Genomic DNA, 25,560 nt, shown 5'->3' on the forward strand with positions numbered 1-25,560 from the left:
AGCAGGACCGCTACCTCCGCCATTGTGCAAGGAGGTGCACTGCCAGCGCCCTGCAAAATGACCTCCAGCAGGCCACAAATTGTTTAACTTGGGTCAAACGTGTTGAGTAGCCTTCCACAACCTTCCCACAATAAGTTGGGTGAATTTTGGCCCATTCCTCCTAACAGAGCTGGTGTAACTGAGTCAGGTTTGTAGGCCTCCTTGCTCGCACACGCTTTTCCAGTTCTGCCCACAAATTTTCTATAGGGTTGAGGTCAGAGCTTTGTGATGGGAACTTTTTGCCATTTTTCCACAACTTTGGAAGTATGCTGGGGTCATTGTCCATTTGGAAGACCCATTTGCGACCAAGCTTTAACCTCCTGACTGATGTCTTGAGATGTTGCTTAAATATATCCACATAATTTTCCATCCTCATGATGCCATCTATTTTGTGAAGTGCACCAGTCCCTCCTGCAGCAAAGCACCCCCAAAACATGATGCTGCCACCCCCGTGCTTCACGGTTGGGATGGTGTTCTTCGGCTTGCAAAGCCTCCCCATTTTTCCACCAAAAAAAACAATGGTCATTATGGCCAAACAGTTCAATTTTTGTTTCGTCAGACCAGAGGACATTTCTCCAAAAAGTTCGACCTTTGTCCCCATATGCAGTTGCAAACTGTAGTCTGGCTTTTTTATGGCCATTGATTTGCACTTTTTGCACCAAAGTACGTTCATCTCTAGAAGACAGAACCCGTCTCCTTCCTGAGCGGTATGACATCTGCATGGTCCCATGGTGTTTATACTTGCATACTATTGTTTGTACAGATGAACGTGGTACCTTCATTAATTTGGAAATTGCTCCCAAGGATGAACCAGACTTGTGGAGGTCTACAATTTTTTTTCTGAGGTCTTGGCTGATTTATTTAGATTTTCCCATGATGTCAAGCAAAGAGGCACTGAGTTTGAAGGTAGGCCTTGAAATACATCCACAGGTCCACCTCCAATTGACTCAAATTATGTCAATTAGCCTATCAGAAGCTTCTAAAGCCATGACATGATTTTCTGGAATTTTCCAAGCTGTTTAAAGGCACAGTCAACTTAGTGTATATAAACTTTTGACCCACTGGAATTGTGAAATTGTGAAAAGTGAAATAATCTGTCTGTAAACAATTGTTGGGAAAATGACTTGTGTCATGCACAAAGTAGATGCCCTAACCGACTTGCTATAGTTTGTTAACAAGAAATTTGTGGAGTGGTTGAAAAACAAGTTTTAATGACTCCAAACTAAGTGTATGTAAACTTCCGACTTCAACTGTGTATATATATATATATATATATATATATATATATATATTCATTGATTCTTGAAGAATATAACTTATAAATGCCTCATGAGCTTAGTTCAACTGTCACACTCCATGAGAACCCCAAATATTAACTTGTTTTACTCCAATGTTAGTAAACATTCAATGTAAACAAACACTGTGTAGCCTCATAACAAGGTTAAAACAATACTTTTGATATCAAAGATGGTCAGTCCTTGCATCCGTAGCTCTGTCTATTCATCTGAGAGTGGTTACATTTCTCCAGGGCCATCCCTCAGCTTTTTACCAAAACAGAGGCGGGGCGGCTGTTTTGTTATTGTTTGGATTTGCTTTGAACAGCTGCATATTATCAATATATCAAAGTGTCACCAACAAAAGGTTAAACAATAGGCCTATAGCAACTGCAGCATATGGCATTCATTTTTCACAGTAGTGCTCAAAGCATGCCATTCCATGAGCGCAGCATTTATTTCCAACTCGAATCAATGAGCACAATCAGTCCTCCATGACAACAAAATCATAAACAACAGAGTAGGGCTGGTTAATAAGTCCTTAGTTTTGGGGTTACGCTCAAGTAAAACAATTTGGCTGATCTATACTTCCATATTTCCAAGTCCTATTCTTGAAGATCAAGCGGTATAACATTTATTGGAATAACTGGAATTCTGATAGAATTTGGTTTTTAATGTAAAGATATAATTTAATCGTATTATTATATGTAGTAGAACGTGATGGGTTAGAAGAAGCCTACATAACCAACACATAAATTGCAATTTAACATCTATATATGGCCAGCTATGTAAAGTTTAACATTGATTTATCCTGCAATAGATTGGTAACATACATTTTTGTCTTCTAATGCCTCTTAAGGGGAAATAAATCTAAAAGTAACTGAATGTAATCAGATTACGTTACTGAGTTTGGGATATCAAAAGTTACGTTACTAATTACAATTTTGTACAAGGAACTAGTAACTAACTAATTAAATTTAGAAAGTAACCTGCCCAGTCCTGTTGTATGTTTGCATTGTCTAGCTAGACTGCTAGAACGTTCCCATCTGATCTCGCCTCCTCCCGAACTGCCTTTCGTGAATTGTATTTACATGTTTAGAGCGGTTCGTCGACGATCTTGTCCATATAGAAGATCATCTTTGTAGAAACTCACTTCGCTTGAGAACAGGAAGTTATACTCATTTACTTCCGATTTGTCTGCGGTTGTTGTTTTTAAAATGGCGCCGTTGGACTTGGATAAGTATATTGAGATTGCAAGACAGTGCAAATATTTACCAGAAAACGACCTAAAGGTGAGCAAGAATTTATTTTTATTCGTGTACTTAACCAATACCGTTATGTTAGTGCATTCGATCAGGCCAATATCCATCTTATTGCGACATCAATATTCAGAGAAACGGAAGCAGCTAATTTAGGTAACGTAACGTCAGCTAGCAAGTGACTTTAACTTGCCTGTTTGTTAGTTGTGCACGTCACAAATGTTAGCGACAAACCTAGGGGTAATCAAGGTAGAAGAGATGTTGTATATTCTCGTTAACTACTAGCTAGACCTGTGATGGATATGCACCTTAGAGACTAACGTTAACGTTTTTATGTACTGAACACATTCAACTCTTACAACCACTCGTATTATAAACACACACGCAGTCAACCCTGCTGTTCAACCGTTACTATATAACTTAAACCCCTTTCCAGTACGCGACATTCTGACGTCACTCACGGATGCGCCCGACTCTTGGCTGCAGTAAGATCGCCATCTGCGCACATTCAACATAGCCTAGATTTACGTTATGACTACTAAATAAAATAACTTTTTGGGGTTCTCATATGCTTACAATGATGTTGCGATTCTTGCTTGATCAGTCGATAAGATTATATTTGGTTGTGATTTTGCAAAGTAACTATTTTGGATGCAGTAGTTGTTAGCTAGAATGCTAACGCTCATTGACAGTCTGTAGCCGAAGATACGTTTGACTGGTTTAAGTGTTTTTTAAAAATATAATACAGTTAATTTGCGATGATGACACAAACATTAAGCAGGACATTTATACAAGCCTTAAAATCCAATTATAATCCAAAAGTAGTGTGAAATACACTCTTAACCAACATGTTAATGGAGGCTTTTTTGCTGGCATTCTGTAAGAACTTCCATGTTCTTCCACCACCTTGCGTGCAAGCGCCCTCTTACGGCAATGCTTGCAAACACAGAAACGGGTTTAAAAGTTAGCTAAAATTTATTCAACTGCGTGACCAAGGCATTAGATTCCCATTTTATATTTATAAATAGTCATACTTACAGCACATTCACTATCTATACAGTATATCCTATTGTGTATATACAGTGCACTCGGAATGTATTCAGACCCTTTGACCTTTTTCCACATTTTGTTACATTACAGCCTTTTTCTAAAATTGATTTTTTCCCCCGCATCATTCTACACACAATACCCCATAATGACGAAACAAAGTTTACATTTTTGTAAATGTATTACAAATAAAATTAAAATAAATCACATTTCTCGTAAGAATTTAGGCTCTTTACTCAGTACTTTGGTGAAGCACCTTTTGGCAGTGATTACAGCCTCGGGTCTTCTTGGGTATGACGCTACAGGCTTGGCACACCTGTATTTGTGGAATTTCACCCATTCTTCTCTGCAGATCCTATCAAGCTCTGTCAGGTTGGACGAGGAGCGTCGCTGCACAGCTATTTTCAGGTCTCCACAGATATTTGTTCAGGGTCAAGTAGCTGCCTTTTGGCAAGCTCCAAGCAGGTTGTCATGTGCCTTTTACTGAGGAGTGGTGTCTGTCTGGCCACTACCATAAAGGCCTTATTGGTGGGGTGCTGCAGAGATGGTTGTCCTTCTGGAAGGTTCTCCCATCTCCACAGAGGAGCTCTGGAGCTCTGTCAGAGTGACCATCGGGTTCTTGGTCACCTCCCTTACCAAGGCCTTTCTCCCCCGATTGCTCAGTTTGGCCCGGGCGGCCAGCTCTAGGAAGAGTCTTGGTGGTTCCAAACTTCTTCCATTTAAGAATGATGGAGGTCACTATGTTCTTGGGGACCTCCAATGCTGCAGAAATGTTTTGGTACCCTTCCCCAGATCTGTGCCTTGGCACAATCCTGTCTTGGAGCTCTACGGGAAATGTCTTTGACCTCATGGCTTGTGGGACCTTATATAGGCAGGTGTTTGCCTTTCAGAATCATGTCCAATCAATTGAATTTACCACAGGTGGACTCCAATCAAGTTGTAGAAACATCTCGAGGATGATCAATGGAAACAGGATGCACCTGAGCTCAATTTTGAATCTCATAGCAAAGGGTCTGAATACTTATGTGAATTAGGTTTTTCTGTTTTTTTTGCTAAAATGTTTGAAAACCTGTTTTAGCTTTGTTATTAAGGGGTATTGTGTGTAGATTGATGAGGATTTGTATTTATTTAATACATTTTATAACAAGGCTGTAACGTAACAATGTGGAAAAAGGGAAGGGCTCGGAATACTTTACGAATGCACTGTATCAGGCTATTATGCATACTACTACCTCTTATTTTATTTTTGATTATACGCTTTTTTTATTGTTATTATTGTACTACAATGTTGAATGAGCTAGCACACAAGCATTTTGCTACAACTTTTTATACCTGCTGTAAACTGTGTAGCTAACTTACGTGACATTTTATTTGACTTAAATAGCTAGCTAGCTTCATGTGGTGAAGGCCGCTTACTGACGTTCACTCTAGAGCTAGTTAGCAATGGTTTGTGAACTATCTAGGAAGGATATCAGCACGTACATTATAACGAGTTAGCCAGCTTATTGGACTAATAGTAGTGTAGAGCTCTTTTTACTTGCACACAATATAGCTGGGTTGCCCCGTCCTGTCCCTGGTGGTCCACCACCCTGCAGCCCCCCCCCCCCCCCCCCCCAACCCAACACACTCAGCTTTAGGATCTTAATGAATCATTCATTGGTTTTGGGCGTGTTAGGCCCGAGGCCAGAGTGACAACACGCAGGACGTCAGATCCACCAGGGCCAGGACTGAGCAGCCCATCAGCTAGCGATAGCCTAAATAGGTATCTCCCCTGACGTGGGCGTGTTTTCAGTACAGACTCCTTTAGTCGTACTGTATTCCATATAAGCCATCCAGACCTTATGACAGTTGCCTAGTATACCCTTCATCTTGTAATACATCTAGTGATACTTTACTTGACATTGTGCGAGGATAACCAACCTTCCAATTAATGGCAATGCATTTCTTAGCCGCTATACATGCTTGGTTACACAGTTTCTTAAGATAAGTCTCCAGTATCAACATTTCCAAGCAAACAAAAACAGGGAGAATCTGTAGACATGCTGAGATAAAAGATCTCAGCCTTCACAAGACTATAACATATGCAAATATGTCCCCTTTAGTGTTTTACACCTCCAGAAGAAGAATAACATTTCTAACTGCATGTAATTCAGTTTCACTGGCATATATTACATTTTATGGATAGTCTTAAACTGCAGCCATTTATGTTTGAGATTATATGAACATGACTGGGCATTGAAACATATCTGTATCCATTCATCATCTTCAATGGCTTCCATGTCTTCCTCGCATAATGACCATTATTCCCAGATCCCAGACTGTAGCTTTAAGCTGCTTTCCTGTAGCTACTGTAGGTCTACCCATCAAGTCAAGATGGAATGTTGTATCATTCACTGATATTGTTAATATACTGCAAAGTTCACCTGAGCTCTATAGACTGGTCTTCCCTGGCTGCCTGACCCTGCTGGAACCCCTGTCACCATCTGATCCTGCTAAGACATGATGAGCGTAGTGTTGTGTACAAAAGGGCTGCATTCCTGCGGGTCCAGACAGAGATCAATGCGGTCTGCATTTTTCATCTTGCGGGTATGAAAATATTTTTGTCCTACAAATTATTTGGAAATGTTCCTCTTTCTACTTTGTATGCGTTAGCCTACTTATTGTATTAAAAGCACATATTTTCCTCATAATTCGCGCACACAGAATTCACAGCTTCAACTTCAGTAGCCTACCTCTCCTAGTTGGGCGTGAGTGCGCCTAGTATGTGTGGTCTCATTGAAATGGCGTAAGCTGCTTGCATGGGCGGAGAATTATGTGGCAGTTAACTTGAATAGGAAATTATTAAATATGAATAGACTGTAGTTTACTACAGTGTCTGTAAATAGTCTAAGTGCAATAATAAATGATGTAATCATCATTGAAAAGGAAAAGGCACAACGCGCACAGGTTAGGCTACTGTGGTGAGCGAGCATTGCGCCTTTTCAATTTCAATAAGTATTGATTACCCATTTATTTGTCTCCGCCTGCAAATCGTCCTCATAAAAGTTACTCTATATCCTATAGGCCTATGCAGAACGTAGCAAGTGTTGCTGTCATCGTTCTTGCTCCTGTAAGTTCAGTAGCCATACCTGCGAGATCAGGTATGCGTGTGGTCTCAGTTAAATAGAGTAGGTTATAGCCTCTGCATGGGCAGAGATCCATGTGGGAGTTATCTTTCCAAGGAAATGTACTTCCTAAATAGGCCTATGTCGAGATGAAACGGTATGAACATTTCATATCACGATTATAGTGACCAAAATGATCACGGTATTCATTATTATCGCGGTAATGTTGAAATGTTCAAAAAAGTACTGATACACACACTGAAATAATTTCAGCAAGTTTTATATTGAAAACCAACAAACACATAAAATTAGCAACACTATGCACTTTTTGTGTGCATAAACATTAAAATAGTAACAGGGACACCATTGTTCCAGTTCCCAAGAAAGCGAAGGTAACTGAGCTAAATGACTATCGCCCCGTAGCACTCACCTCTGTCATCATGAAGTGCTTTGGGAGACTAGTCAAGGACCATATCACCTCCACCCTACCTGACACCCTTAGACCTACTTCAATTTGCTTACCGCCCCAATAGGTCTACAGACGACGCAATCACACTGCACACTGCCCTAACCCATCTGGACAAGAGGAATACCTATGTAAGAATGTTGTTCATCGACTACAGCTCAGCATTTAACACCATAGTACCCTCCCAATTCGTCATTAAGCTTGAGACCCTAGGTCTCGACCCCGCCCTGTGCAACTGGGTCCTGGACTTCCTGACGGGCCGCCCTCAGGTGGTGAGGGTAGGAAACAACATCTCCACCCCTCCACATTTACATTTACATTTAAGTCATTTAGCAGACGCTCTTATCCAGAGCGACTTACAAATTGTCCACCCCACTGGGACCACATAAGGGTGCGTTCTCAGCCCTCTCCTGTACTCCCTGTTCACCCATGACTGCGTGGCCATGCACGCCTCAACCTCAATCAAGTTTACAGACGACACTATAGTGGTAGGCTTGATTACCAATAACGATGAGACGGCCTACACGCTAACCATGTGTATGTGACAAATAAAATTTGATTCGATTTAACATTTAAAGATGGCACCACGTGGCCATGAGAGGCAAGTGTCCATAGTGCAGGTTTTAATGAACACAACCTTAAGTAAGAAAATCCACTAAAAGGTACTATGGTGTTGAACGCTGAGCTGTAGTCAATGAATAGCATTCTCGCATAAGTGTTCCTTTTGTCCAGGTGGGAAAGGGCAGTGTGGAGTGCAATAGAGATTGCATCACCTGTGGATCTGTTTGGGCGGTATGCAAATTGGAGTGGGTCTAGGGTTTCTGGGATAATGGTGTTGATATGAGCCATTACCAACCTTTCAAAGCACTTCATGGCTACGGACGTGAGTGCTACGGGTCTGTAGTCATTTAGGCAGGTTGCCTTTGTGTTCTTGGGCACAGGGACTATGGTGGTCTGCTTGAAACATGTCCCTGATTGAGTCTGTAATACCAACATGTTGAAAATGTCAGTGAAGACACCTGCCAGTTGGTCAGCACATGCCCGGAGCACACGTCCTGGTAATCCGTCTGGCCCCGCAGCCTTGTGTATGTTGACCTGTTTAAAGGTCTTACTCACATCGGCTACGGAGAGCGTGATCACACAGTCGTCCGGAACAGCTGATGCTCTCATGCATGCTTCAGTGTTGCTTTCCTTGAAGCGAGCGTAGAAGTGATTTAGCTCATCTGGTAGGCTTGTGTCACTGGGCAGCTAAGACGAGCGTCGGAGCCGGTGTAGTATGATTCAATCTTAGCCCTGTATTGAAGCTTTGCCTGTTTGATGGTTCGTCGCTGGGCATAGCAGGATTTCTTGTAAGCTAGAGTCAAGGTTAGAGTCCCGAACCTTGAAAGCGGCAGCTCTACCCACTGAGTTTGCCTGCTGCACACCCACTCTGTAAACAAGGGAATAGCTAATGTATTATTATTATTAGTGTTACATTATTATTATTATTATTACTCACACACAGACACACTATCTTCTGTGTTGCATTTGAGTATATGCAATGACCCCATGCTTAACTTACATGAATACAAATGAGTCTTAAGAAGAAAGTGATAGTAATTGCAATGAGCCCAACAATTTACATAAATATTGGAGTCTATAGTGTTTCTCCTGTTGGAACACTTTTACAACCAAGTCGACGACTGCCGGATTTTGAATGAACAAAATATGTTGGGTGACTAAACTACATAACGTGTTATCGTGTGCAATGGGCGACTAGTTTGCAGACACACGACACATGCAGGAGCAGAACAACGTGTAGTGTTTTTACAAGAGTAGGTAACACTGAAAGCTTCAGCTTACATTATTGACAAGCTATTAACAAGTTCCCCCATTCCGAAGTCCCCACATTATGCGTTGAGCTAACAGTTAACTTACCTTGCATTCGCTATAAAGTAGTGGGTAGTGGTCATGAAGATGACTCAAGAGATTTGAAGTGTTTTTTTTTTGCATGTTCTACAGGCAGGGTGACCATCTTCGATTTGAAGTTTCCCTCAGCACTCTTGTAAAACCCAAAATACGACCACACTTCAGATTTGGTCCTCTTAGAAGGCTGAAAAATCTCCCTTGCGCTGTCACTGCCTTCCGCCATGTTTTCACACAAAGCAAAAACCACATTGCGTGCTGCGCCTGCATCAGACTGTTGCCTAAATATTTATCACCCATATCTGTGTAACGGCTGTCTTCCTCCTCCTCCTCTGACGAGGAGGAGTAGTAAGGATCGGAGGACCAATGCGCAGCGTGGTACGTGTTATGCTCTTTATTAAAACAATCGAACACTGAAACAAAACAATAAACGACACTTGAAATAACCAACCGAAACAGTTCTGTGTGGCACACAGACACAGAAAATAAACACCCACGAATCACAGGTGGAAAGAGGCTACCTAAGTATGATTCTCAATCAGAGACAACGAACAACACCTGCCTCTGATTGAGAATCATACCAGGCCAAATGCAATATAGAAAAACGAACATAGATAACCCACCCAACTCATGCCCTGACCATACTAAAACAAAGAAATAACAAAAGAACTAAGGTCAGAACGTGACAATCTGTCTGAAAATCTTCCCACTCCGAAAAGGTAGGCTATAAAAATGGCTCAATAGTAAGTGCAAGTCAACTCTGCTCTCTTCAAACTACTTCTAGCATAAGGGCCATGTGAGAATCTCTGGTAATTTAACCTATTTCTTTAGTTATTTTTGCGCATTTGATATTGTCTATAGGGCGCAGAATTGCTGGGACCATGGCTGGCAAGTGAGCTGCGTCACATCCACCTAAAATAACATTGCAGTCTGCGGTTGGGTTTGGGACCAGTTCTTACGGTTGCGGGTAGGAGTCGGACAGAAAGCCAATGGCTGCCGTTAGGAATGGGATGAAGAAATCTGTCCCACGCAGACTTCTACTGTGCACATGACAGTGACGCTTGTAACATTAGAGCTGTTTTATTACTGTGTCAGTGGGAAAAGCAAGGAATTAGCTAGCGAAACTAACAGATCAATAACGTTACATTGTCATACTGACTAAAACTCACATTGCACATAAAAAATGTCAGAATATCAATCTTCAGTCATTTGGCTGATGGTTTCATAATTTGATTCAGATCTAGTGTGATTGAGGCAAAAAGAATAGCTAACATTAGCCAACTTTTGGCCAGCTTTCTCTAACGGTTGTCGTGATTTTACTTTCATTAATCTTATGACTGGTTTCTTATCAACTATGTTTAATTGTTACCCTTTTTTAAAAATATATTTTTATAACTAACAATTAAGTCATTAGTAATTGGGGCACCACGAGAGCGGTTGTTTAAATTAGAGGTCGACCGATGAATCGGAATGGCTGATTTTAATTAGGGCTGATTTAAAATTTTCAGAACAATCGGTAATCTGCATTTTTGGACACCGATCATGGCCGATTACATTGCACTCCACGAGGAGACTGCGTGGCAGGCTGACTACCTGTTATGCGAGTGCAGCAAGGAGCCATGGTAAGGTGCTTGCTAGCATTAAACATATCTTATAAAAACAATCAATCTAAACATAATCACTAGTTAACTACACATGGTTGATGATATTACTAGTTTATCTAGCTTGCCCTGCGTTGCATATAATCGATGCGGTGCCTGTTAATTTATCATTGAATCACAGCCTACTTTGCCAAACGGGTGATGATTTAACAAGCGCATTCGCGAAAAAAGCACTGTCGTTGCACCGATGTGTACCTAACCATAAACATCAACGCCTTTCTTAATCAATACACAAGTATATATTTTTAAACCTGCATATTTAGTTAATATTGCCTGCTAACATGAATTTATTTTAACTAGGGAAATTGTCACTTCTCTTGCGTACTGTGCAACAGAGTCAGGGTATATGCAGCAGTTTGGGCCGCCTGGCTCGTTGCGAACTGTGTGAAGACTATTTCTTCCTAACAAAGACAGCCAACTTCGCCAAACGAGAGCTGTGGTGTCCTTGCTGTCCTAAATCCAGCTGGCTGACCACTCAGATGTGCCTGCATGGTGCTAAAGCACACCATTGCTGCTATTTGTATCACATTGCAATGATAAAACTGGGGTTGGACAAAAATGCAATTTCAGATTGTGGGGGGTGCATGAACCCCCGTCCCCAGTGAAAGTCGTGCCCCTGATCGAAAATATTTCACAGCGGTTTAGCTGGTACAATGATTCTCTACACACTATACTAGCTTATTTTGTCACACACACTGAAATTAGGCTAACTATTAGTTTTAGTAACCAGGAAATGGCAGAGCGATTTCTGCATAGTGCAACTTTAATTTGAAGTTCCTGTTCTTTTTCAGACTTCTCACAAAAACAAACGTAACGCTGTGAAATGTCAACGGCGCCCTGACAGGCTGATTACACCGCTCGTGTTGTGAGCGTTGCAAAAGAAATTCAGAAATCTATATTATTCAATTATTACACCCACGCTGCTCGCGTGTGCAAACGAGCGTCTGCGTTGGCAAGGATTAAAATAGAAGTCAGTTCTAGTTCTGACGCAGATCGCACTGCAAGTCCTGCCTCTCCCATCTCCTTATTGGTTTATAGAAGCAGGTACCCACGTGCCATCTCCTCATTGGTTATACCCACGTGGGTGACTGAAAGACGAACGAGGTCCGTGGTGGTAATGCACCTAATTTATGAAAGTTGCCAATCGCAATATAAAGTCAAGAGAAGAAAAAGCCTGGAAGGAGGAGAGATGACTAGAAACGATTCGGTTGACCGTTTTATATGTGGATTAATTGGTGGAGTAGAGGCTCTTGTGCATTTCAGGTAAAATATCAACTCAATGTTTATATCCCAGGACAAATTAGCTAGCAATAGCAAGCTAGCTAAATAGCACAAATTAGCTAGCAAGTGCAAGCTAGCTAAATTGCCATAAATGTTTAATGCTTTTCGACCTGTCCCCAAATTAATATAATTGTTTCAGAGTTTGTTTTGATATTTTAACCTGTGTGTCGTGACCGCGTTTGGTGTGGGGGTACAAAATACATTTATGCACGATGGCGCACGCGCGCAGCCGGTTTGGGTTCCGTGTGAGCATACTGCAAGCTTTTTATTTTTCAAAGCCTTTTACATTTAATGCTGCTCATGTCATGCTAATGTAGCTATTTGCGACGCGCGGAAACAACTTCGAAGACGAGACAACCACAAAATGCGAAATCCTCAAAAGTTTCGCAAAGAAAGCTGCACCACTCTGTCAACAGAGCTCGATGTTTATTATCTGATGTTTTAGGCTACGAAATCTGACTTTTGGGCTATAACGAGATGTTAAAAACCCCACTGAATGTTTCAGAACATGAACAATCATATTTGTCTTGGTAACGTGTATTTTAGAACACAAGTAAGTAAAAAGTCATCACCAAAATGCGTTTTGACGGGGACACTCTACCACCCTCAAACTCAGCTCTGGACCTCGGAGCCAGTTCCACTGTTTTTTTTTATTGTTCCCCTCTACTCAGGGACTGATTTTAGAATGGGTAGAACAGAAAACCAGCAGGCTTCGGGCCTCGTAAGAGTTAAATACCGTTGCCCTGCAACATTACTTCAATTTTGATACCTCTAACGTTAACAAATTCAAATATGGTTGTGTCAAAATATCAGTAGGCCCAACGTTGCAAGTGTTATTTGGCAGCCTGATAATTTTGTCATGTCTCACCCCTTACAGAGATTATGTGACTACGTATGTGATTTGCTGCTCGAGGAATCAAATGTTCAACCAGTATCCACTCCAGTCACTGTTTGTGGAGACATTCATGGCCAGGTATTATCTCATTTTCTTTTTTGATACCCTTTCCCAAATTCCTTTGTTCTCTTACTATGCACATTCTAAATATCTCCATTTTTATAGTAGTATGATCCACTTGACATGAATGTGAAATTCTTTCTGATCCCTGTCTCCAGTTTTATGACCTATGTGAACTCTTCAGAACTGGCGGACAAGTTCCAGACACAAACTACATTTTTATGGTAAGAAGTTGTATTCCATTTTTTTTTAAAGTTGTTCTGTAGCAGGGATAATATTGAGAATGGTAAGAAATCAAATGTTATTTGTCACGTACACATGGTTAGCAGATGTTAATGCGAGTGTAGCGAAATGCTTGTGCTTCTAGTTTGGACAGTGCAGTAATATCTAACAGGTAATCTAGCAATCCCCAACAACTACCTAATACACACATGGCCGAGCGGCATAGGCAAGGTGCAATAGATGGTATAAAATACAGTTATATACATGTGATATGAGTAAGATATGTAAACTTTATAAATAAAATACAGTATATACATGTGATGCATACCTATGCATAGTCACTTCGCCCCCACCTACATGTACAGATTACCTCAACTAGCCTGTACCCCTGCACAGTGACCCGGTGCTCCCTGTATATAGCCTCGTTATTGTTACTTTTTATTATTACTTTTTATTTTAATATTTTGGTAAATATTCTCGTCTTCTTGAACTGCACTGTTGGTTAAGGGCTGGTCAGTAAGCATTTCACGGTAAAGTCTACACTTGTTGTATTCATAGCATGTGGCAAATAAAGTTTGATATGAGAAATGTAAGATATGTAAACATTATAAATAAAATGCAGTACATGCATGTGATATGAATAATGTAAGATATGTAAACATTATTAATGTGGCATTGTTTAGAGTGGCATTGTATGAAGTGACTAGTAATACATTTATTCAAGTGGCCAGTGATTGGGTCTCAATGTAGGCAGCAGCCTCTCTGAGTTAGTGACTGCTGTTTAGAAACTGGATGACTTGAGATTGATCTGAACCCTGGTCAGTGACTCTCTGTTTCCTCAGGGAGACTTTGTGGACAGGGGATACTACAGCTTGGAGACGTTCACGTACCTGCTAGCCTTAAAAGCCAAGTGGCCGGACCGCATCACGCTTCTACGAGGAAATCACGAAAGCAGGCAGATCACGCAGGTGTACGGCTTTTACGGTGAGCAACATGCCTAATTGCTGGGGGCACATCAACGCTAACAACATGGATCCTCGTAGGGTCTAGTGCCCTATTTATTGTGACCCGCTAACTTACTGGTTCTAACTAAATGAACAAACAAATAAGTCATTTCTAAGTTGACTTTCTTGGCTTATTCCTCTCACTTCTCTAGGATATGTGGGACACTAACGTCCCACTTGGCCAAAAGCCAGCGAAAATGCAGAGCGCCAAATTCAAATATATTACTATAAAAATCTAACTTTCGTGAAATCACACATGAAAGACACCAAGTTAAAGCTAAACTTGTTGTGAATCCAGCCAACATGTCTGATTTCAAAAAGGATTTACGGCGAAAGCACACCAAACGATTATGTTCGGTCAGTACATAGTCACAGAAAAACACAGCCATTTTTCCAGCCAAAGAGAGGAGTAACAAAAGCAGAAATAGAGATAAAATGAATCACTAACCTTTGATCTTCATCAGATGACACTCATAGGACTTCATGTTACACAATACATGCATGTTTTGTTCGGTAAAGTTCATATTTATATCCAAAAATCTGAGTTTAGGCGGTACGCTACTGTCTCACATGGCAAAAAGCCAGAGGAAATGCAGAGTGCCAAATTCAAATTAATTACTATGATAATTACTATAAAATCAAACTTTCATTAAATCACACATGAAAGATACCAAATTTAAAGCTATACTGGTTGTGAATCCAGCCACCATGTCAGAATTCAAATAGGCTTTTCGGCAAAAGCATACGATGCTATTATCTGAGTATAGCAACATTGTAAACAAAGAGATACGCATACGAGCTTTTGTTGTTGGCACTCCAATATGTCCCATAAACATCACAAATGGTCCTTTTGTTCTATTAATTCCGTCGATATATATCCAAAATGTCTATTTGGCGCGTTTGATCCAGAAAAATACCGCTTCCAAATTGCTCAAACATGACTACAAAATATCTCAAAGGTTACCTGAGCTTTGCCCAAAAATGTCAAACTACTTTTGTAATACAACTTTAGGTATTTTTTTACGCTAATAATCGATCAAATTGAAGACTGGATGATCTGTGTTCAATACAGGATTAAAACCAACTATAGCCAGCTTTCTGGTTACTCGCTTCTATCTAACAGGACACTTAATGTGACTCTCGTTCAAGATTGCCGTACTTCTTCATTACACAAAGGAATAACCTCAACCAATTTCTCAAGACTGTTGACATCCAGTGGAAGCGGTAGGAACTGCAAGCAGGTCAATTAGAAATCTGGTTCCCCAATGAAAACTCATTGAAAAGAGTGACCTCCAAAAAAAATCTGAATGGTTTTCCCTCGGGGTTTCGCCTGCTAAATAAGTTCTGTTATACTCACAGACATGATTCAAACAGTTTTAGAAACTTCAGAGTGTTTTCTATCCAAATCTACTAATAATATGCATATCTTCTGGGGATGAGTAGCTGGCAGTTGAATTTGGGTATGCTTTTCATCCAAACGTGAAAATGCTGCCCCCTATCCTAGAGAAGTTAAGTCCCTAGTGGCACGAAGGGCCTCTAGTGCATCTCCAGCAGACTCTGTTCGGAGCGGTTTTCTTGACCTCATTCCAGGTGGTTCCTGCCTTTGTCTCCTCATTTGGCCCGCATGCACAGTGATTGTGTGAACAGTGATGTCAGGGTACTGGCTACAATTTTGTTGTGCATCCCCCACACTTCTGCAGTATCATTACATCGACTGTTCCTGAGGACTCGGCGCCCTTTTTGAGAGAGGAAATATCCTCCGGTCTCCAGAAGCAGGCGATCCGAGTGGTTCCTATGTCGAAGATCCAGGGCGGCTGGTACCGCCGGTATTTCCTGGTTCCGAAAACGGCCTGGACTTTGCGCCCTATTATAGACCTACGTGCCCTCGACAAGCACCTCAGTCTACAAAATAAGAATGCTCACGAGCCGCTGGCTATTAGAGCTGATTGGCTGGTGGCAGCGGAGTCGAGGGGGCAACATATCCATGCTACTGTCCTGTATTCAGTCTCTAGGCTTCATAAGAAACCAGACAAAGCTGTCTGACTCCATCTCAGTGCATTCCTTTTCTGGGTCTCGAGCAAGACTCGCTCACGTATCACGCTTTTCTAGCCACGCGAAGGGTATTTGGGTTCCGGCTCTGCTTAGCCCAGGTGTTCCTAAATGTGTTTGGCCCACGACCCCATGTGCATATCTGAAAATTCTTGCGGCCCCACCTATGTGAAAACCATTATGTAATTAACAGCCAATGTAAACTTTTTTTATTTGGTGCTATGGCAGTCAATTGAAATACATTCTAACAGTATTTCTGATTGTCTTCACCATCACATACTTTTTAATGTTTGGCAGTCAATTGCAAATTAGTCTGAAATAATGCCTCTTATATCACCACCACTAATGAGATGGGTGTGCTTTGATGCATGTCGCGTCAGTGGGCATGGTCGATAGTGCGCACCTCATCTCTGCTGTCACATCCAACTTGGATCGATATTTGGTTTTAATGCAGACGAGAGCACTGAATCCAGCTTTGAACAGATATGAACTGGCGAATACAAGGTCAAATCATGACGTCAGTGATCTTTAGGTTGGAAAGTGAGAGCTCTAAAAAGAGGCCAGAGTTCCCGAGTTGGATGACCATAAACAATTTTTCCCAGTCGGAGCTTGTTTCTTTCCCGAGTTCCCAGTTGTCTCGAACGCACTGAAGTCGTGAGATTCCCGAGTTCCCAGTTCTTTTGAACGCGGCATTAACCTTTTCTCAATAGGGGGTGCTGTTTTCACTTTGTAAAAATTTCGTTCCCAAATTAAACTGCCTCGTACTCACTTCTTGCTCGTACAATATGCATATTATTATTACTATTGGATAGAAAACACTCTCTAGTTTCTAAAACCGTTTGAATTATATCTGTGAGTAAAACAGAACTCAAGTTGGAGCAAACTTCCTGTGAGAAATCTGAAATCAGGCAGGCTGTTCTGGGGTCAGTTTATTAATTTGCATGTCTTCTATTGGTTGAGATGCACTGCATACACCTTCCCCTAGATGTCAGCAAATAGTGAGAATTGGAATGGAGTTGCTAGGCAGATCTGAGGCCATATAAATGGGCTTGGAACGTGGGGTGCACTCCTTTCAACATTCGCCATGACGCAAGACAGACCTCAGGATGGCATTCTGGAAAGCTCCCGTTATAGGCCTTAGATATATCCGGCTCTGATTTTATTCGATATAGGTGTTAAAGACATCATAATGTTGTTATTTTAAACCAAGTTATATCAGTTTATATCAGTATATTGCGATTTTCGGATATTTCTTTGTGCTGCGTTATAGTGAGTTGGGCACGTCTGGGCCACATGGCTAATGTTTACTGCTAATTCCAAAGTTGAAGGCGACAATCTACAACCGAGCAACGATTCTTTTGGACAAAGGACAACTTGCCCAAGATTCTGATGAAAGCTCATCAAAAAGTAAGAACTATTTATGATGTTAATTCGTTGTTCTGTTGAAAAATGTAAAACTCCTATTCCGCCATTAATTTCGGTGCGGTCTCGCTTTAACGCACGCTGTATGTCGTAGTAACGTTAATTTTAAAAATCTAACACAGCGGTTGCATTAAGAACTAATGTATCTTTCATTTGCTGTCCAACCTGTATTTTTTTAGTCAAGTTTATGATTAGTTAATGATTAGATTAGGTGCCTCTCCCAAGATTTCTCCCGACATTTTGTTGGCAGCTTGGCTACTATTCTCATTGTATAACCACGATTTGTGCCGCTAAATATGCACATTTTCGAACAAACTCTATATGTATTGTGTACCGTAATTGCTGGACTATTAAGCGCACCTGAAAATAAGCCGCACCCACTGAATAAATAAAAAAAAAATGTATTTTGTACATAAATAAGCCGCACGTGTCTATAAGCCGCAGGTGCCTACCGGTACATTGAAACAAATGAACTTTACACAGCCTTTAAACGAAACACGTCTTGTAACAAAAATAAATAGGCTTTGACGAAACAGGCTTGTAACTCTTTTTTTTTTTTAAATAGCAGTAAACAGTAGCCTACCAAGAAAGTCCTTGGTCACTATCTTCCTCCTGTGCACTGAAACCACTGAAGTCATCTCCTTTGGTGTCGGAGTTGAATAGCCTCAGAATTGCTTCATCCGATGTTGGATCGTTTTCATTGTGCTCTCCTCACTTTCATCCGGAGGCAAATTCCCCGCTGAGCTTATGCTGCCCTCTTCAATACGCAGCAGCTCCACGCTGTCAGGACCCACTGGCAGACTTGACCATAAATCGCTCTTCGCATGCGGCCCGTTTTAGTGAAGGATTTCTCCCCACTTGTCATCCAAGCCTCATTTTCTAGTTCGGGCCATCTGCTTTTCTTTCCTCTGAAAGCTTTTGTTGTCTTTTTGCACTAAGTCAGTTTCTCACGCTGCTGTTTCCAACGTCTTTTAATCGACTCATTAAGGCCAAGCTCCCGTGCAGCAGCTCTATTTACTTTTCAAACAGCCAGATCGATCGCCTTCAAATTGAAAGCTGCATCATATGCATTTCTCCGTGTCTTTGCCATGATGAGGGTGACAAAATGACTACCGTAATCAGAATGATGGAAAGTTTGAGCGCGCTCGATTTACTTCACATTATGTGACGGTGCTCAGTTTTTTGGCGTCATGAATTTGTGAAAGCGGGAAAAATCCATAAATTAGCCGCGTCATTGTATAAAGCGCAAGGTTCATAGCGTGGGAAAAAAGTAGCGGCTTATAGTCCGGAAATTACGGTAATATGATGTTATAGGACTGTCATCTGAAGAAGTTTGAGAAGGTTAGTGAAAAAATTTATATATTTTGCTGGTTTATTCGTTATCGCTATTGTTGGCTTGAATCAATGCTGTTGTGTGGTTGGCTATTGTAGTAAGCTAATATAATGCTATATTGTGTTTTCGCTGTAAAACAATTAAAAAATCTGAAATATTGGCTGGATTCACAAGATCTTTGTCTTTCATTTGCTGTACGCTGTGTATTTTTCATAAATGTTTTATGATGAGTATTTAGGTAATTCACGTTGGTCTCTGTAGTTATTCTAGTTGCTTTGGTGAGAGTTGTGATGGTGGCTGCAATGTAAAACTATGATTTATACCTGAAATATGCACATTTTTCTAACAAAACATATGCTATACAATAAATATGTTATCAGACTGTCATCTGATGAAGTTGTTTCTTGGTTAGTGACTATTTATATCTTTATTTGGTCGAAATTGTGATAGCTACCTATGCAGGAAAAAAATGGTGGGGAAAAAAAGTGGTGTCTTTTGCTATCGTGGTTAGCTAATAGAAATATATTGTGTCTTCCCTGTAAAACATTTTAAAAATCAGAAATGATGGCTGGATTCACAAGATGTGTGTCTTTCATCTGGTGTCTTGGACTTGTGAATTAATGATATTTAGATGCTAGTATTTACTTGTGACGCTATGCTAGGCTATGCTAGTCAGCTTTTTTACTGATGGGGGTGCTCCCGGATCCGGGATTGTGATGAAGTAGAAGTTAATGCTCATAGGGAGACGGGAGGCTGTTCTCTGAGTCAGGGACCAAAAGTCCTCCGTAGTGACCAATGAATGCGTTGTCTGCAGCATTTGGTCACGACAGCTCGATCAGCTGTTCGATTTCACTTACCGGTATGTCAACTGAGCCCGGATCACAGTCAAATGGATTGGGAAGTAGGTCCAACCCAAACTGCTCTTCCAGGCGTTGGAGATGAGCATTCATCACTCGTGTGGTACACTTACTGATGCTTTTTTCCATTCATTTATTTTCTTTACATGCATTGTGAATGTCAACAGTTCCTTTCTCAATGTGAAAAATCTTTCCAACTCTCCCCCGCAATAACCACCAAACGTCTGTGTGAAATGGAATATTGTCATGCTCTGAACCTATATCTCCACATAGTTTTGCACGAAGTGGCTGTGGTTTGAAGTTACCTGCTTGCTGTACACTGTATCTCCGAGTTCTGTGCTCTGCTCATTTGCCACCAGTTGCTCTTGGTGTATCATACAATGCGTCCATATGGCAGAGGGAGACTCATTCATATCTGGAGTGCAGAGGCCTGGCCGCCGTTCCGGGATAGATTTTTGTCTATATATATATATATATACAGGGCATTCGGAAACGATTCAGAACCCTTCCTTCCACATTTTAATTCGTTACAGCCTTATTCTAAAATGGGTGTGTGATTTAGGAACTACTGTTCCCTGAAGGAGCCAAACACCTGTTTGGCCACTCGTTCCTGTGCTTGGTGAAGAGTGGCGTTAAATTGAAGGAATGAATCCGAGCCTCATGCTTATCACCTGTGGAAGGTTGGGCTTCCAGCGAGGCGTGGATTTCGTTGGCCTTGTCGAGTGTGATTTTTAAAACCTTCGACCGAAGTCGCGAGATTGCCACTCCCCTTAGTATGTTGTACCTAATTTCCCTCCTTCAGGGAACAGTAATTTATAGTTATAACATTACGTTTGGATATCTCTGCAGGATTGCTACAGCAGTTGACGTTCTGTTTCAGCTACCTCCTTTCCTCTATAAGAATCCAGGTTGCATCTGAGAGCCACTCTTTCCGATTGTTTTCCTTACAGCCCCAATGACTTACAGCCCAAATTTCTGACCAGGTGTTGTTTAACGTGGTCCACTGCTCGTCCAGTGTGTTTTTCCTCAGTGAGATGGTGCTGAATCTGTTCTGCAGCGTGACAGCTTATGTCTCCTACATCGGTTGTGTTCTGAGGCTCTGGGTATTGAACTTGTGATGTGGTTTGTTACTTGGCATCTTTTGAAGGCTCTCAGCTTGGTTTTGAGGGTTCCCACGACCAGGTGGTGGTCGGAGGCCATGTCAGTGCCTCTCCTAACCCTGATGTCAAGTAAGCTCCTTCTTCATTTGCCCTCTGGTGATATTGTCGAGTCCCAGGTTGCTTTATGGAGTCTCTTGTGGGGAAAAGCTCCTCCCTCCTACAACTAGGTTGTTATTGGCACAGATGTGAATAGCTCTCCCCAACAAGGGGGCCATTTTATCTGACCAAGGCCCTGAACCCCCATTATGGTCTCTTTACCTGTGTTGTCTGAACCTATCTTGGCGTTTAGGTCTCCCGTTAGGATCTTGATGTCTCTTCTGGGTGTTGCATCACAGACTGTTTGTAGATTCTCGTAATAGAGTTGTTTTGATTCCTCCACTGCATTGTTGCCAATGGTGACTTTCCTGGCTTTGCAGTTTAACCTTGCTGCGATGGTCCTTGGTGAAACTGCCTCCCGTTATGTGTGGTCTTCATTCTCATGTCCTGAATAGGCAGCCACTTCCCGCTTTGATAGTGTGGTCAAACCTGCACCATTCCAGCAAGCTTCAGCTAGTTGTTGTATTCCTTTATAACTTGGGCATCTTGTGCTGCTTTTCCTGCTTAGTATGTTGTACAGACATTCCAGGTCCCAAGTCGGATCGAGGTCTTGGTTGTAAGAAGATTTTTCCGCAGGCTTTCATCAGGCTACTTCATTAGTCCCCTCGGGAAGGGGTGGGGTCCATTTTTAGTTTTTAGAGTTTGCATTGTTAGGTTTCTGTAACAGCGTTTTGTTTTACGTAAACAGGGTTGTTAGCCCTGCGCACAACCCCCAACCTGGAGAACAAATGTATAGGTTATTACTGTGTAATTATCATTTTTTTCCATTATCTGTGAATGTTGTACCATAAAAGGAACCACTGGCAGAATTATATGTGAAGTGTAATATAAATTGTTTTTTTTGCAGATGAGTGCCAAACGAAATACGGGAATGCGAACGCCTGGCGATACTGCACTAAAGTGTTTGACATGCTAACAGTAGCCGCTGTAAGTCCAGCCATTGATTTCAAATATTTAAAAAAAAATAGCAATCACCTTGACTTCTCTCTTCTTTTAAGTGCATGTGCTTTTGCTATGTTACATTTTCCCACACTTATGAGTCAATAACTAATAGGAGTTTCTGACCATAGTTGATAGACGAGCAGATCCTTTGTGTGCATGGTGGCCTTTCACCTGACATCAAGACCCTGGACCAGATCCGCACGATCGAGCGCAACCAAGAGATTCCCCACAAGGGGGCCTTCTGTGACCTGGTGTGGTCAGACCCAGAGGATGTGGACACCTGGGCCATCAGTCCGCGAGGTGCAGGCTGGCTCTTTGGCGCCAAGGTCACTAATGAGGTAAAAGCATTAAATATGTATCCTGTGTCGAGGGGGTAACTACAAAAGGGAATTATGATAAATGCAGGCCTAGACAGGCTTCCAGACTGACTGTTTTGGTTGCATTTGTTCTCTGGCCTCCTGTCAATCACAAGGCGTCATTGCCTATGCAGAGAGTAAGTGACATGGTCATTCTAACTATCGACACCTTCAGTGCTTGAATTGTAAACTGAGGGGGGTGACTGTCCTGGGGTTTATACCCTAGCACAATACCGCTGATTCTAATAATCAAAGCTTAAAGATGAGTTGGTTATTTGAATCCGCTCTAATGCTAGGGCAAAAACAATGAGCACCCAGTGTGGGCACCAGGACCGTGTTTTGGGAAACTCTGATCTAGGGGGGTCCAGGGGGCAACTTTTGATAGCACATGTGGGAAAAGTTAATCTGTAGCCTTGGAGGTCCAAGTGGAAAGGACTCTTTGGGGCGCACCTCACCTATGTTGAATACTGAGTTCCATCCATGATCCTTCTTTCCCAAATTCAGTTTGTTCACATCAACAATCTGAAGCTGATCTGCCGTGCACACCAGCTGGTCCATGAGGGCTACAAGTTCATGTTCGATGAGAAGCTGGTGACGGTGTGGTCTGCACCCAACTATTGTTACCGCTGTGGAAACATTGCCTCCATCATGGTCTTCAAGGACGTGAACACACGGGAGCCCAAGCTGTTCCGCGCCGTGCCCGACTCTGAGCGGGTCATCCCTCCCCGAACAACAACACCTTACTTCCTCTAATTACAAGAGCCATTTTGTTCAGTTCCAAAATAAACCCCAGCCTCTTCCCCTTGCCCCTTTCCCTTTTGGTGTTTGCAGTCTTAAGGGAGCGGATTGGTGTAACTAAGAAATATTACAATGGCTTCACCATGGTCTGGTCCAGAAACGACCATAGCTCTTGTCCCTTCAATGTTTACAGATCTGAAGGAATGAGATGGGTGTTTTCAATATGATAGAAGCTCCCCTATACCTCATTGGAAAGCTAGGTGGAGCTGTCACTAGTTTGTTTTACTTTACGCCTGTCTGATCCTTTCAGATCTACAAACACCAAAGTGATAGACGCTTCAATCAGTCAATTGATTCACATCAGCAGTTGTCGACAGAGTGCTTTTACAGATATCCAGCCTAAAACCCCCAAAAAGCAAGCAATGCGGATCGTGATGCACAGAGGCTAGGAAAAACACCAGAAAGGCAGGAACCTAGGAAGAAACCTAGAGAGGAACCAGGCTCTGAGGGGTGGCCAATCCTCTGGCTGTACCGGGTGGATATCATAAGAGTACATGTCCATTTAGGCCAGATTTGTTCTTCATGATTGTTTAAACAGTCATTGACGACCAGCGCATGGTCAAAAAATAGTCGGTGGTTATAGAAGGTGCAACAGGTCGGCACCTCAAGAGTACATGTCAGTTGGCGGAACAGCAGATGCTTCTGGGCTGAATCTTCTAATGGGTTTAGGGCAGCTATCTATATATTTTGTACACCTATCTGGTTCCTTGTTATCTGAAAAGGGGTGTAGGTTAACGGGTTTGGGACTGGGCTATTGTCCCCACTGTCAACTACCCACCCTCAGCTTCTCCCAAGGGGACTTGCATCTCTCTGTTTTGTCTCCATTTTTTTTTCTTGAAATATACAAACTCAGACCTCCCCCTTCCCTTGAAAGTATTTGATGTTGCCTAATGTGTTTTTATTTGCATTTATTTTTTTACGGGTAACATTGCTGCATTGTATGAATTGAGTCAAAAGTCCTGTTGGCCCCTCATTTCAATTGAAGCCCCATCTTCATACATTACTACGTGCCAATGCTACTCCCTCAAATTCCATTCGACGGTAGTAAATGGGACATGCTTTTCCAATAAAGTTGAATTGTAGCCAACAATGTATTTGTATGAATACTCAATGTTCTGCAGCTTTGTGCACATTCAAGTCATTCATCTGCTCTGCTTCTTTATAGGGTTATCATGATGTCTCGGATTGAATTCCTTTGATTGCACTGTGTCACAGAATTCCACGGTAACTATTGAATGGAGTTCAGTGGTGTGTTTGAGTGTTATCGTTCCAACTGGGTCGATATTGCAATTATGCTAAAAGCATGTCACCTGATAATATGGTCTTTCTCAGATGTAATCTATAGTAGAAAACGTATAATTTCCACCAAAGACAGCAATTGAAGTATCCTGTTGTTGATTTTTAAACCAGATCACAGTCGATGGGGATGGGGACAGTCTTGGGGACTGAGTGGGTTATGATGCTTTTGTACATTCAAATAATTTGATTGATTATTGTTCCTATTTTTCTCTGCTCGGATTTGTTGCATCTTATTATTGTAGACTGCAACCCAAATACCAATTGAAAATAAAAGGCCTTTACTAACTTAAGTACCTGTTTTTGTATTTTGTTGAAAAAGATCCGAGAAATATCTTCTAATGGTGGTTGATGCATTGGCGCAAATCCATTCAAGGGAGTTAACTCTAAACTTGCCTTGGCTTGAAGTCAGGGTTTGAGCCCTGCCGTGGTTGCACTGATTTCCATTTTGGTTGCCTAATTTACAGGTGCACAGCAAAGCTGAAACAACATTGTTATTCTCTCAATTCTTATTTTTTCCTTCACATGGTTAAATAACTCAAGCGTAGATTGGTAACTTTCTAATTTGGCGCACTGAAACTAGAGCCCATAAGTAACTTTGTCAAAAAGAATGGCAGATTGGCCTATAGGTGGCGCTGTTATACGCGGTCTCACTTAAAAACCGTCATATCCGTCGCCCCGGTTTGACCTAGAGACTTGACACTTTGTTTAGAGGTTTCTTTCCTCGTGGTGAACAAATTTGCCTCAAGGACCTGTCAGGATAGATTTTCCTCCATCTTGGACATTTTGGAAAAACTTCTCATGAACCATAAATCCAAATGACAACAGTATGTAGGCCAATGGTACATCACTTAACTTAGTTTGTGAAAATCTAAGGGATCGGTTAAGAGCTGGCCCAGTTATTGATAAATCAGATTTTACGTGTCTATTTAAATCCTTTGTAAATCCCCTCCAACATGGCCTACCAACTTGAAACTTAGGATCATCAAAGACATTACCATGATGAACCAGATTGTTTGGCATTGATATCTTAA

At 41.6% G+C, this 25,560-nt stretch overlaps 1 protein-coding gene across 1 annotated transcript; it reads left to right on the plus strand.

Annotated features, from left to right (window-relative positions):
* The first annotated feature begins 2,482 nt into the window (after positions 1-2,482).
* On the plus strand, positions 2,483-24,819 carry LOC129863636 (serine/threonine-protein phosphatase 6 catalytic subunit). Its single transcript, XM_055935761.1, has 7 exons — positions 2,483-2,605; positions 12,914-13,009; positions 13,150-13,215; positions 14,056-14,197; positions 21,982-22,061; positions 22,205-22,414; positions 22,937-24,819. Exons 1-7 carry the CDS (start codon positions 2,531-2,533, stop codon positions 23,183-23,185), a joined length of 918 nt encoding a protein of 305 aa, XP_055791736.1. The 5' UTR covers positions 2,483-2,530; the 3' UTR covers positions 23,186-24,819.
* Positions 24,820-25,560: the final 741 nt, after the last annotated feature.

Source organism: Salvelinus fontinalis, chromosome 10 (assembly GCF_029448725.1).
Source record: "Salvelinus fontinalis isolate EN_2023a chromosome 10, ASM2944872v1, whole genome shotgun sequence".
Classification (NCBI taxonomy): Eukaryota; Metazoa; Chordata; class Actinopteri; order Salmoniformes; family Salmonidae; genus Salvelinus; species Salvelinus fontinalis.

Excerpts from the sequence above, each read along its gene's own strand:
- LOC129863636 (XM_055935761.1), top strand. The coding sequence starts at position 2,531 with ATGGCGCCGTTGGACTTGGATAAGTATATTGAGATTGCAAGACAGTGC. Across the intron at positions 2,606-12,913 it reads TACCAGAAAACGACCTAAAG|AGATTATGTGACTACGTATG; the intron begins GTGAGCAAGAAT and ends CACCCCTTACAG. Across the intron at positions 13,216-14,055 it reads ACACAAACTACATTTTTATG|GGAGACTTTGTGGACAGGGG; the intron begins GTAAGAAGTTGT and ends CTGTTTCCTCAG.